We start from the raw sequence: 13206 nt of genomic DNA on the forward strand, positions 1-13206 counted from the left end.
AAATACTCGGAGGACACCCGAGCGTGCTCAGGAAACCTGAGTAACGAGTATATTCCCTCATCACTACTTCCAACTCAACTCCCTTCTTCTGAGCCGACTGAAAGCCATAAAGTGCAGTTCAACTTTCATGTGGTAATATATCACCTCAGAAGCCAAGACCAAAATTAGAGGTACAAACTATTAGTCAGTGAGCTCTGGTATCTGCATCCAGCAGTAATGCAACACAGCCTGTAAAACACTAAGGAAACCCAAGGGCAAAAAAGGCAACTACAGGAATCCAAAAATACACGATACAGATATTCAGAGTTGTCCATGTTTACATCCCTGAAAGATACTGGGCAGCATGGTGGCTCAGTGGTTAGCAGCACTGGGGTCAAGTCCCACCAAGGACAACATCTGCAAGGAGTTTCCATGTTCTACATGTTTTGTGGATTTCCTCTGGAATGGGAGGAAACCAGAGACCTTGATCGGCATTCTAGAATGAGCCCCAGTGTGGACGGGGATAACGTCTATGAAGTGCCGTGGTATGTGATGGCGCTATGAAAAATCTAAAAAAATTATTAAATGTATATTTTATTTTTCATTTTTAGGTCTGGCGTAGTGGTTTTATCTCATGCCAATATTTTGGTGTGACTTCACTGACCCCTCTTCTGGCTGTGATACTGTATATACACAGCTCACATCTAGTAAAATGGACATGAAAGCGCTTACATGTCAGGTTCTTATTCACGACATAAGGTCCATGCTCCACGAAGAGGCCAAACATGGATGAGCTTCCTGGTCCTCCCTGTAGCCAAAGCAAAACTGGGGCAGACTCCGGACTGAGCTATAGGGAGGGGGATACAAGAAGAAAGTTCACAGTAAGGCATGGCGGTGTGTTCTTATTCTTCTGTTGCACCAAAAGAAGCCATTAATTACTATACCATGCTGTAGATGTTTTCTACTGGACAAAAAAAATATAAAATAAAACATGATGAATCTAGCAAGAAGAACAGTGTCATTTAACTTTCTTTTGACCAAGCTCCTTGTTTTGGCTCAAATAATTGCATGTGTGACTCCAGCCAACAACAACTTACCGTACCTTTGTGGTACATAAAAGCAGATGTTTGTATGTCAGTAAAACTATGCACCCACTAACAAAGCAAGTGTGTCTTTAGAATGGAGAGTTGACAAAGCAAATAGCGTCAATATCAAGACTTAATAGCATCATGTCGCTATAAGTAGTAACAGGAAAGAAATATATATTGGTACCGTGTTAGCCAGTATATAGAAAAATATTTAGAATTGAGAGTCCTCAGTGGTTGATACCTTTTAATGGCTAACTGAAAAGATGGTAACAAATTGCAAGCTTTCGAGACTACTCAGGTCTCTTCATCAGGCAAAGACTAAAACAAATTCTGAAGAATCACATATTTATGCACAACATAGTATAGGAGAAAAAAAAAAAAAAAAAAAAAGGGAAAAAACCCATGGATAAGCCAGGTGACATGAAGCAGAATTAGCATGGGTGATAAACAGTTACGTCCATAAATATTGATAAATATTTATGGACGTAACTGTTTATCACCCATGGTAATTCTGCTTCATGTCACCTGGCTTATCCATGGGTTTTTTTCCCTTTTTTTTTTCTATACTATGTTGTGCATAAATATGTGATTCTTAAGAATTCGTTTTAGTCTTTGCCTGATGAAGAGACCTGTGTAGTCTCGAAAGCTTGCAATTTGTTACCATCTTTTCAGTTAGCCATTAAAAGGTATCAACCACTGAGGACTCAATTCTAAATATTTTTTATAAGTAGTAAGACAGCGCCATCTGCTGCTCAAACTTCATCAGACTAGGAACAAAAAAGAAAAATAGAACACAAGATCACATAAAGTTGCAAAGCATAACATTATATGGTATACTTGAATATTCCAAAAGTAATAAGGATGAATCCAATATCACTGACTGAAATCACCAAGTAGTCAAACAAGTAGTATAATACATACATGTGGATATTAAGCCATGCGGTCAGTTGTATAACCACACGCTATGGTACCATATAAAAACTAGTGGCTATACAACTGACCACATGGCTTAATTTCCACATGTATGTTATACACTGGCTACCCATTTGCTACAGGGTCCAGTATAAACTCATCTCACCCACAAAGCTCTCCACAGTTCTGCACCGCCTTAGGCTACTTTCACACTTGCGTCAGTACGGGTCTATTGCAATGCATCAGGCCGACATACATTGTGAAAGATTTGAACAGGGGCAGCAGATGCAGTTTTTCAACGCATCCGCTGCCCCATTGTAATGTCCGGGGAGGAGGGGGCCCTCCGTTCTACAAGTGACCCAAGACTAACATCCCCGTAATCCAAACCTCGCATCCCCGTCTCCAAGACTTCACTCGTGCTGCGCCAGCTCTCTGGAATGCTCTTCCCAGACGATCAGACTTTCTCTCAAAAAGCCTACCACATCAACTACTCAGTAGACTAACTTTGCCCTGTTCCCTCCTTCCAAATATTCTGCATCGGCACCCTACTATTCATCTGTCTCCACACCCTACATGCACACGATAACTGCACTTGATACTTGACTATTGCACTTATACACATGGGCTGATGACCGGATCATGCAGCTTTATATGAAAATCCCCATTTACTATAATTGCCAGACCTGAAATAAGCACTTTTCACCTATTGTGTCCCCCCATTTCCTTGTAGATTGTAAGCTTGTGAGCAGGGACCTCACCCCTAATGTCACTGTTTAAATTGTCTTAGCTTGTACTGAATTTATTGTTTGTACATGTCCCCGCTTAATTGTGAAGTGCTGCAGAATATGTTGGCGCTATATAAATTATATTATATGTTTGATTATTTGGTGATTTATCAGTCAGTGACATTGGATTCATCTTTATTACTTTTGGAATATTCATGTATACCATATAATGTTATGCTTTGCACCTTCATGTGATCATACAATATATTTTTTGTACCTTATTGTGTGGAAGGCATGTACTGATGCACCGGTTTCTCCATTTTCTATTTTGGTCCTAGTCTGATGAAGGTCTAAATGTAAGACCGAAACGTTATGGATTCTGGGATTGCTTCACTTGAATATACTTTTTTGCTTATCATATGAGTGATGCAATTTTTGATATGTATTGAGGGAGTGGTATCCCCCCGAGCACCTACTTGAGTACGGAGTGATGTGTATCCAATTCTTTTTTTATGTGACCACACTGCTGCCGTCACTCCTCGGCACTGCATATGTGAAGGAGTTGTGTGGCAAGTGCTCCACTGGAGCTGAAGACAGTGAAGATTTAAAGTAATTAGAGCAAGGGAGAAGAAATGCAAGTACATCGAATGGAGAGGGGGAGGGGAGAGGGATGTGCATGGACACGCTAGCTGACTCCCCTGTTCTCTCCCCTTTTTTGGCCGGATGGAGAGGGTGTTGGGGAATGGGTGCAGACAGTATGGAGTGGGGGGGGGGGAATGTGTCAGGAGACCATATAGGATGAGAAAAATGTGATGAGCACAGAATAGAGACTGGGCAGTATGGGGGGAGGTAGTATGGAGAGGAGGTAGCATGGGGGGGGGGGGGAAGAGATAGTGTGATGCCACAGCAAAGGAAAGGACAGTATGCTGATAAGGGGTGGGGGGTGATGAGTGCAGTAGATGCTGAGTAGTATAGGGGGACAGTGAGGACAGTGAAGATGGGCTCCAGCATGGCAAGGAGAGGGTAATGTGGAGTGTGTCATTTTGAGCAGGGAACACGAGCAGCAATTATTTACTCAGGGACTCCATGTAGGGTAGAATTTTTTTTATTTTGGAGCATTATAATGACACTGCTATTTAAAGGGAGCCCGTCACCCTTTTACGATTTGAGATAAAAATATGGTGCAATTGTGTATGAGCTCTGCATTACAGCAGTACCTTTCATATCCTCCGATTCCCCACATTTGCTGAGAAAACACCTTTGTAATTTCTCCGTTTTTTAATGTAAATTACCCTGGTTCGGTCTGATGGGTGCGGCCTATTTGCCATCTCTCCCCCCACTCCTCGGCATTTGATGTAAAGAGGCACAGATCCCGTACAGTTTGTGCGTGCGCATTGAATTGGCCCCTAGCGCCTGCACAGCATGCTTTGCCCAACTGTGGTCAAAGCATAAAATCACTATTGCACATATGCCCGCATTTTTCATTATGTTTTATGCCCCCTTGGATGGCAAGACTTCCGAGGCAAAGAATGTAATGTAAAATGGCGCATGCATAATGATTTTTCTGCTTTACCCACTGTTTGGCAAAACTTACTGCGCACGCGAGAGGCCAATTCAATGCACAGGAGCAGGAAAACAACGCCAACGGAGGAAAGTAGAAAAATTAATGCGTAGAGCAAGGCAGGAGATGGGAGAAATGGTGACTAGGCCCCGCCCAGCGGACCGGGTAATTTACATAGGAAAACGGAGAGATTACAAAGGTATTTTCTCAGGAAAGGTGGGGAATTGGGGGATATGAAAGGTACTGCTGTAATGCAGAGCTCATGCACAATTGCACCATATGTTTATCTCAAATCGAAAAAAAAAGGGCAACAGGTTCCCTTTAAGGGCTTTGTGTGAGGGATGTGCTGCACGACACCAGAAAATATAGTAGTCTGAAATAAGCTGTGGCTGTTAATGTACTCCTGGGGTCTGGACCAGATTAAGAAAAGACAAACAATGTCATGTATAAAATGTTAGTGATGCTGACTAATTCTCATCACTACAGTGGTTCCTGTATCACCCACATTCAGATGACAAATCGCAACAACTGTCAGTATCTCCTACCATTGTTAGGGACGTACTGGAAGTTGTAGGTTCATGAGATACAAATGTATATTGTCTGACCTGACATTACAGTTGATGTACTGATTGTGGTTGTGATGGTGTGATATGCTATGTGGGTATCATTTTTCTGTATATTTCTATTTTACTTGTTGTCATGGTGTCCTCTTGTAGAAGGAGTAGTTTGCCAATTGATAAATGGCTGTTGCTGCCATCTGATCAGCCCCCACAGTATTGTTTGCTAATATGCTAATGACATATTGAACTAGCTTGTTGAAAGAATAAGCCCCTGTGACCCACCCCACTAACCTGTGAATGAGGAGAGGGACAGTCCTGTGTGGAATGATGATGTGGACACAGCAGATGAGCGAGAAGGAAGAGAATATGGGCTACGCTATCCTCTGCTGGATTGTTAGACTTATCCTGTTACTGAAATGCATTTGTGTTCTGGACCATTTTATTTTTTGTGTGGTGGATCATATATGGACCTTTCGTATTTTTGCCTAAATAAAGGTCTTGGAATTGTTTACTATACTCTAGCTCTGTTGATTGTGTGGTATTGGAGAAGGACCCCGTGACAGTGGTCCTAGTGATGTATGCATGTAGTAATGGTAACATGACAATTGCACAACCTGTGTAAGGAGGGGGGGTTGTGGCAAACATCCTACATATACCACTGTAATCCTCTACAGAGTCCTAAACACAGATCAGTAAACTCAAAATAAAAAAAAACAAACAAAGACTTTTAAGTCCTATCAATGGTTTAATTTTCCAGTGATTGTCCTAGTGAGGTGATATACAGGTGAGCGAGCTGAATAATCCAGTGCCTGCATTTCCACAATACCTGTCCCGTGGCCACATACACCATGGAGTTCTATAGCATTTTGTAGCTGGGGCTTCATTGGCAAGAAAACGTAGAAGTGGAAGAAATGCAGGAGTCAAAATAGAGAAGGCAGATTCCATTCCTACCAGTGCAGGGACAAACCAGAAGAAGAGGTTGCTGTCATAGGTCTGGTTCACGGTGAGGTATCCCGAGTAACTTCTCACATTTGCTCCTGGCAGTTCTCCTACAAGGCTCAACTCCCGAGCTGAAATTAAAGTTATTACATGTCAGGCAAATATAAGAAATCATACAGATCAGAAAACCTATGAGACCTTGTGTTATTCAGATTTAAATCGATTGCCATTCATAGTGGTATACATGAATGAGGGGTGGGGGGACATTACATGGTGGCTGCCTTGAAAGACAGGATTTGTAGGAAGGCCCCTTACTAGATCTTGCTTTTGCGGTCTGCCAAAAAAAATAAAGAGTGATTAAGGTCTTTCAGTACCAGCTACTTTAAGTTGGACTCCTGGCCTTCATGAAAAAACATTTGGCCACAAAATTTATTGCATTTGCACCGTGGTCTAGTTTTTGGTGTTTTCCCCAGTTGCACCTTATTAAGTCATTGTGGGCAGTTTGGGCTTTTCAGATTTCGTCGTTTTGGGTTAATCCATCAATTGTGACTTGTTAAAATTGTTGTACACGTGTACTGCAGACCTCTGCCTGCAGTGCACACCTGAGTTCTTGCAACATTTAAGTAAAAAACAAAGACTCAGCAGCGTATGGCACAGTACCACTGCAGCCATCACTGCTGCACGGCAAAGACCACCAGGAAGCAACAGAGCAGCTGCAGGGAATTTATCAGGTAATAAATGGTTATTTGACATTTTATGGCTTTTCACCCCTTCAGCCAATTTTTTCATCTCTAAAACCTTTCATCCGTTTCCTCAGGAATGGTTTGTCATTTGCCACCTTTGATCTTATGTTCTGTGTGTCTAGATGGTTGGCATTGAACAGCAGTCTGGCTCTTGGTGTGAAACTGATGGCACAGCATGCTGGGAGTTGTAGTGTCACAGGATGGCAACTGCTGGAGCAGCACAATATAGTTAAGAGATTCAGAGTTTGCTCCCATTCTGCTTAACGGATGCCTCCAAAAACACCAGTAATAAACATGGGGAACGCACAAGGAAAATGACAATTGTTCCTCACCTTCATCGATCTCTCCACTCTCCAGATAAGGAGTGAGGAATAGCGGATTCCCTGGATCCCCGTTAGTTGTTGGAGGAGCCTTCACTCCATTAATCCGGTGACTGAAGAAACTAGTAACATGTCCTGGTCCCAGGTTACCCACCACCAACACAAGCGTCAGAAGTCTGAGACCGTCCATTCTGGTTCTCTGGAGGGAAAAACAAAGATTTACTAGAAATGTGATGAATCTGAACCTCACTCAGGACCAAGTGGTTACAACACTTCCATTCAGCATAGATTAGGCCTTATTCATACTGTACATTTTGAACCTAAACATAACATGTTTAATGCAACTAATCTGTTATTTAAATTAATTTTTTATTTTTTTAATTACATCAAAGCTGGACGTACCATACTTGGGTGTGGATAAAGATAGTCAATTGCATTAGTTGCCTGTTTACACAACAGCCAGGAAACCATTTATAAGATTGCATGAAAACATAACAAGAACAAGCAGCACTGTCTCAGGGGGCAAATCCTCTTCCATTTAATAGAGCAAAAGCAGAGGAAGCACTTCAAAAGTTAGAGATGAAGAATATGCATTTAACTCCAAAAGGAAAAACAAAATTATGCATTCCCAATTCTACCAAGTCATTTTCATGAGCATGGAACGAAATCAGGAATGACAAATCAACGTGAGCAGTGGGTGCAGCCGGCCATGGGTTGTAAGCTAGGAGCACTGAGCCAACACTGGTTCATGTGCAGCAGCCACTCAGTCACTACTGCCGGCATGGTGCCAGGCATAGTGGGTGTAGACGAGAGCTTCCTTATCCCCAAAACACTGTACACTCCTGCACTGCTATGAGCGCACCTCCTGCTACACTGGTGAAGGGGGTGGCACAGCATAGTTCTTCAACTGCCACCCCATAGGTGTCAAGATGTCCACTACAGTATAAACAATTAGGTGTAAAAGGTCCCCCCTCCAATGGCCCAAAAAATAAAAATGTCAGTAGCATGGCATTTGGTTAGGGCTGGACTGGGACTAAAATTCAGCCCTGGCATTTGAAGTTACACAGGCCCACTTGTCACATGGTGACTGTATAATATCTTTGTACGCTTGTAGGTTACAATAAAGAACAAGACCCCAAAATGAAAATCAAACATATTGTTATATACCAAAAAAGAAGAATGAAGGAAGGCAAATATGGTATAACAAAATTATATCTTTATTAGATCATAAAGTGGCACTACAAAAGTGTGCCTGTGCTTGGAGATACAATAAATATGTGCTATCAAAATGGCCTATAAAAAGGAAAATAATCCAATTCTTATAGCACAAAAAAGTGAACGGACACAACAGAAGGTAAAATTACAATACTCATGAAAAGACCGCTTCATCACTTGGACCTCCTGGCATGCAATGATGTATGTAAAGACATATATGCATATAAATGCAGAGGGAGCCCAAATTATAAATCCTATGTGCTACAGGGTATATAAACCAAAAAGGTGCAAAGTACTAACAATATATACACAATGTAGAAATATGTACATGATCTAAAAATCAAGGAAATATGCAATAAAAATGTGTATAAAGTAACACAATAAAGTGTCTCAGTGCAAAATACTATACCGCTGAATGCGTATTATGTGCCCAACAATCGGGGGGGATGTTTATGAAAACCAACCAATGCTGCCTAACTCAGTCTGTCAATAGTCAATATAGCAAAACATATGCCCTAGACACACACCAAAACCGCCAGGCTCCAAGTCATGATAGATAGATAGATAGATATATATATATATATATATATATATATATATATATATATATATATATATATTCATAGATCAAATATATATATAATGCTCATAAAGGATAATGGTCACTACCTTCAAAAGGTCCGTTCCGCCAAGCACGGCGCAAGGTTACAAGTAGTGAGGGGAGTGTAACACTATATAACATAATTACAGCTGTACGCAGCATTACAGCTTAGTCCTATTTATTGCTTTTAGTTGAAGCACCAAGAAAAGCCGTTACTTTACCTACATAACTGGATCTCGTAGATAATGAAGGGATTGAGACGACCAAAGGCTATAGAGCCTTATTCTGATGCTCCATATACTTTGCCTACAGCCACTTTTGGTTCCACTGCGCAGCACGAGACCCGATGTCATCAGTAACGTCACCACTTCAGATATTCCGGGTCTTGCACTGAGCTCGGTGACTTAAGAGCGGTACTGTTATTACTGTCACTGCTCTTCAGAGTCGCTTGGTCTCACCAGGTCTGAGCTAGTAGTGGGGGGTGTCTGATAAGACACCTCCATTACTTACACTAGGGATTGATAGCTGACATTATGCAGCTGACATCAACCCTAAAAATCATTACATACCAGAATTAAATGCTCTGGTGGCTGGAAAAGCAGTAGAGTTAGCGCTATTCCTAGGCACCGGGTGCGATCTACAACTGTCGTTATCCTTGCCTCATCTCCCTGCGAAGCATTTCTGTTGTATTTATATGCGCCGATCTCAGGCTGCTAAACGAGTGTGATCGAAAATACTGAAGTTGTTTGCTTGTTTCCCAGCCTTATAACACCAACTGAGAGAATGAAGGGAACAGAACAATCACAATTAGATCAATCTGTCCCCATACAGTATCATGTTCGCAGCACATCTCCAGTTTACACTGGTGATGTGCTGCTGAGAACAAGGATTTCTGTTCCCACATAACCAATCCAATCACTCGATGAATAGGCAGCATTTTGCTTGTTTAGTATAATACACCCCATAGTCCTCAATATATTATATGCACCTCAGTCCTCCATATAATATAATACACTCCTCATAGTTCTCCATTTATTAAATTACACTGCAATCCTCCATATAGTATAATACACTCCTCCATATAGTATAATACACTCCTCCATATAGTATAATGTACTGCCACAGTCCTCCATATAGTAGAATAGTAGAATATACTCCAAATAGTATAATACATTCCTCATAGTGCTCCATATAGTATAATGCCCAGCCATTGTCATCCAAGTAGTACAATTCACTTCCCATTGTATAATACACCCCAAAGTTCTTCATATATTAATGTATTCCCCATAGTCCTCAATACAGTATAACACAGCCCACATGTAGTATAATGATTCCACCCCACAGAATATATTGTAGCCCCCTGAGTATAATGTAACCCCCAAGAATATAATGCAGCCCCTGCATATATAATATATGGTAGCCCCCATACAATATGATGTAGCCCCTCCATAGAATACAGTGCAGCCCTCCTCCTAGTATAATGCAGCTCCCCATAGAATATAATGTAGCCCCCAGAGAATGAAATACAGCCTCCCCAATAGCCTCACAATGATCTATTAAAAAAAAATTAAACTCCCCTCTCCTCATGCCCCGCACTGCTCCTGGCTCCGGTCTCAGCGGCTGCAGTCTGCCCGACACAGCAGGTGCATGATATGATGTCATCGCACACCTGCAGTGTCAGAGGCAGAGCGGGGAATGTGTTGTGAATTCTGCTCTTGGGCTCCCTCCGGTGGTTATGAGTGGTAGTGCTGCGGTAGTTGGATCCCAGCATTTATCAGGTGTATTTATTTTTTGCAATCTGGGCTATATAGCCTTGCTTGATCCTTTAGTCAGTGCCAGTTGTCCATTGTTTTTGGAGGATTCACATCCCTTCTGGTCTCTCCTGTTCGCTGTGCTTTTATTCAAAGATAAGTCCTGGCTTTGTTTTTGCTGTCCACCTGCTGTGGACCTAATAGTTCTGTGCATTTTTCATGTTTTGTCTTGTCCAGCTTTGTTGTGAAGGATTTTTTGCAGCCTAGCTGTGTCTCTGGAGATGCAGATATACCCTCCATGTCTTTAGTCAGATGTGGTGTTTTGTATTTTCTGTGGTGGATATTTTCTAGTGTTTTATACTGACCGCATAGTACTCTGTTCTATCCTCTCTTTTTAGCTTGTATGGCCTCCTATGCTAAATCCTGATTTCATTTCTGCGTATGTTATTTCCTCCGTCAATATTTGTGGGGGGCTGTCTATCCTTTGGGGATTTTCTCTGAGGCAAGATAGGTTTCCTTTTTCTGTCTTTAGGGGTAGTTAATTCTTAGGCTGTGTCGAGGGGTCTAGGGAGCGTTAGGTACCCCCCACGGCTACTTCTAGTTGCGCTGCCAAGTTCAGGGTTTGCGGTCAGTACAGGTGCCACCTTCTCCAGAGTACATCTCATGCTGCTCCAAGGCCACCAGATCATAACAGGAATGATGGGAGAGGGAGTGACAGCAGACGCTCTCCTTTGCATTCAACTGTACCGGTGTCTCGTCAGTATAGTTAAATGCGCTGGTGGGGGGGTGAGGGCAGTGTCTGTACTGGCGAGTGGCTCACTACTGCCATAGGCCCTTCTGGCATTTGCCAGAAGTGCCCGATGGCCAGTCCGGCCCTGCATGTGGTCATCCAACCACATGATGGCAGTGTGTTGGTTACAAATGATGTGGTGCACCTGGCGTCCAGTCGCCACAGAGGTACTATACCTCATCCAGTGGTGTGGTATCCCACTCTTGAGGGAGCACTACCCAGGACTAACTCATTTCCAACACCAGTTCAGTCGGGGCAAATGGGTATACCCTTAGGGAGGAAGGCCTCATCCCAGGCTGGATAGGAATGGGTGTTGGGAGGGGTGGGATAGGTAGAGTAGGGGAGGAGCTAATGGGGGGGGGGGGGGAGTGAGGAGGGAGGAAGTGGAGCTAAGCTGAAGTGCAGGTCTGCAGCTCCTGATGGACAGAACAGAAGTGGAAATGGAGATCGAAAGAAGCTCCCTGAAAGACCGAAGTGGTCCTAGGGGCATGGGAAGCGTAGAAGCAACCTGTGGGGCCGACCTGCAGAATTGGAGGGACCAAGTCAGTCAGACTTCCTCTTCATGTTCAGTAGTGTCTGTAGGTGAAGACTGTGATGCCAGCGCTGATTGAGCACTGGGCATCATGTGTCATTTCACTGCATCACAATCTCCAAGACCACAGGTGCCAACTCTGCTGGACCGCTGCCGACATGGGAGTATAGGCTTTGTTATTTTATCGGGATCCAAACATTTAGTTTAAGAAGGGACTGTCCTAGTAGTGGACAACCCCTTTAAAGAAGTCTTCCCATCTTGCCAACAGTGAGGCTTCGTAGAAGATCCACAGAAATGGATGTGCAAAACTGGCCTAAAGCCATGTTCACATGTTTTGTAGGGTTGCAGGCAAAACCTGCTCTCTTGGCAGTAAAGCTGTGCCCACGATCTGGAGTAGCAGTGATTTGGACACCGCTCACCTGCACTGCATCCAAAGAGCTGCGTTCTAGGTTACAAGCACAGTGGACTGGATTAATAGAAATCACATGCCTGCTATGCTTCTGTTTGACGCTGCGTAAAACATTGCTATATCCTGATCGTGTGCACTTAGCCTAAAGAAGCTGGGTTGTGCTCATTGGAGGTTCTGTGGAGTTTGGCCACAGTATATGTTTACTAAAGTTAATCAAAAATGCACTCATTGATTTTCATTGGAAAAAAAAAAATCTAAAAAAAAAAAGCAAAAACGCTGATAGAATTGACATGCTGCAGATACAAAAACCCTGCAGTTTTCTAATTCAGTTGGGTGTGCATGAGTTTCCAGAAATCTGTTTTTCTGGTAAAAAGCAGCTTTTAATTTTTTTTTTTTTTTTTTTTTTTTTTATACAAAGTGTGAACATAGTCGTTATGGATTAATAAGTCCTGTTAGGCTTTTGTTGTTCCTCAGCCTTGGAAGTGCAGAGTGGGTGCAGATCAGGGAAGTTTTCAGTCGGACTATAAGGAACTAGGCCATGTATGTGTATTAAAGGATCAAATAAAAGTGTTCATGTATCAGAGTACATATAGGTACGCGCTAAATATCTAGCGCGTACCTATATGTACTCTGATACATATACACTTTTATTTGATTACTCATCTGTTACCGACTTAGTGTGGAGGTCAGTTAGGTAACGCAGCTGGGATTATTAGCCTTTTTAACACTTTCGCGCCACCATTTATATATATATTTTAATGTGTATTAAAGGCCAAACAATTTTGGAAGTTTCTGTTTTACTACTGCTCCAGGTAGTTCAACTGTATCTGTTTTTCACCACTTCCTTGTCACAGTGCCCCCCTCAAGGTTAGAAGGCGACCCCATTTGCTGTACATTGTTTTGTGATGTAACAGCTGCTAGAGGTGCAAAAAAAAAAGATTTATTTTCTTAACCAATAAATTTATGGGGCAAGGAAAGTTGTAAAAAAGCAGAATTGTATTTAAAAAAAATAATACTGTTTGTTACTGATAGGGAATTTAGATTGTGAGCCCCATCGGGGACAGTGATGATAATGTGTGCA

The 13206-nt window shown here is 42.3% G+C and overlaps 1 protein-coding gene across 1 annotated transcript in view; it reads right to left on the reverse strand.

Annotated features, from left to right (window-relative positions):
• Window positions 1-13206, reverse strand: part of LOC138642036 (probable serine carboxypeptidase CPVL) — an 81270-nt gene that overhangs the window by 64663 nt on the left and 3401 nt on the right. Inside the window, exons 2-4 of the mRNA XM_069729929.1 lie at window positions 6840-7026; window positions 5777-5895; window positions 712-826 (exon numbers count right to left, since the gene is read on the reverse strand). Coding sequence (XP_069586030.1) covers window positions 712-826; window positions 5777-5895; window positions 6840-7026 — 421 coding nt within the window. The remainder of the gene's footprint in view (window positions 1-711; window positions 827-5776; window positions 5896-6839; window positions 7027-13206) is intronic.

Source organism: Ranitomeya imitator, chromosome 6 (genome assembly GCF_032444005.1).
Source record: "Ranitomeya imitator isolate aRanImi1 chromosome 6, aRanImi1.pri, whole genome shotgun sequence".
Taxonomy (NCBI): Eukaryota; Metazoa; Chordata; class Amphibia; order Anura; family Dendrobatidae; genus Ranitomeya; species Ranitomeya imitator.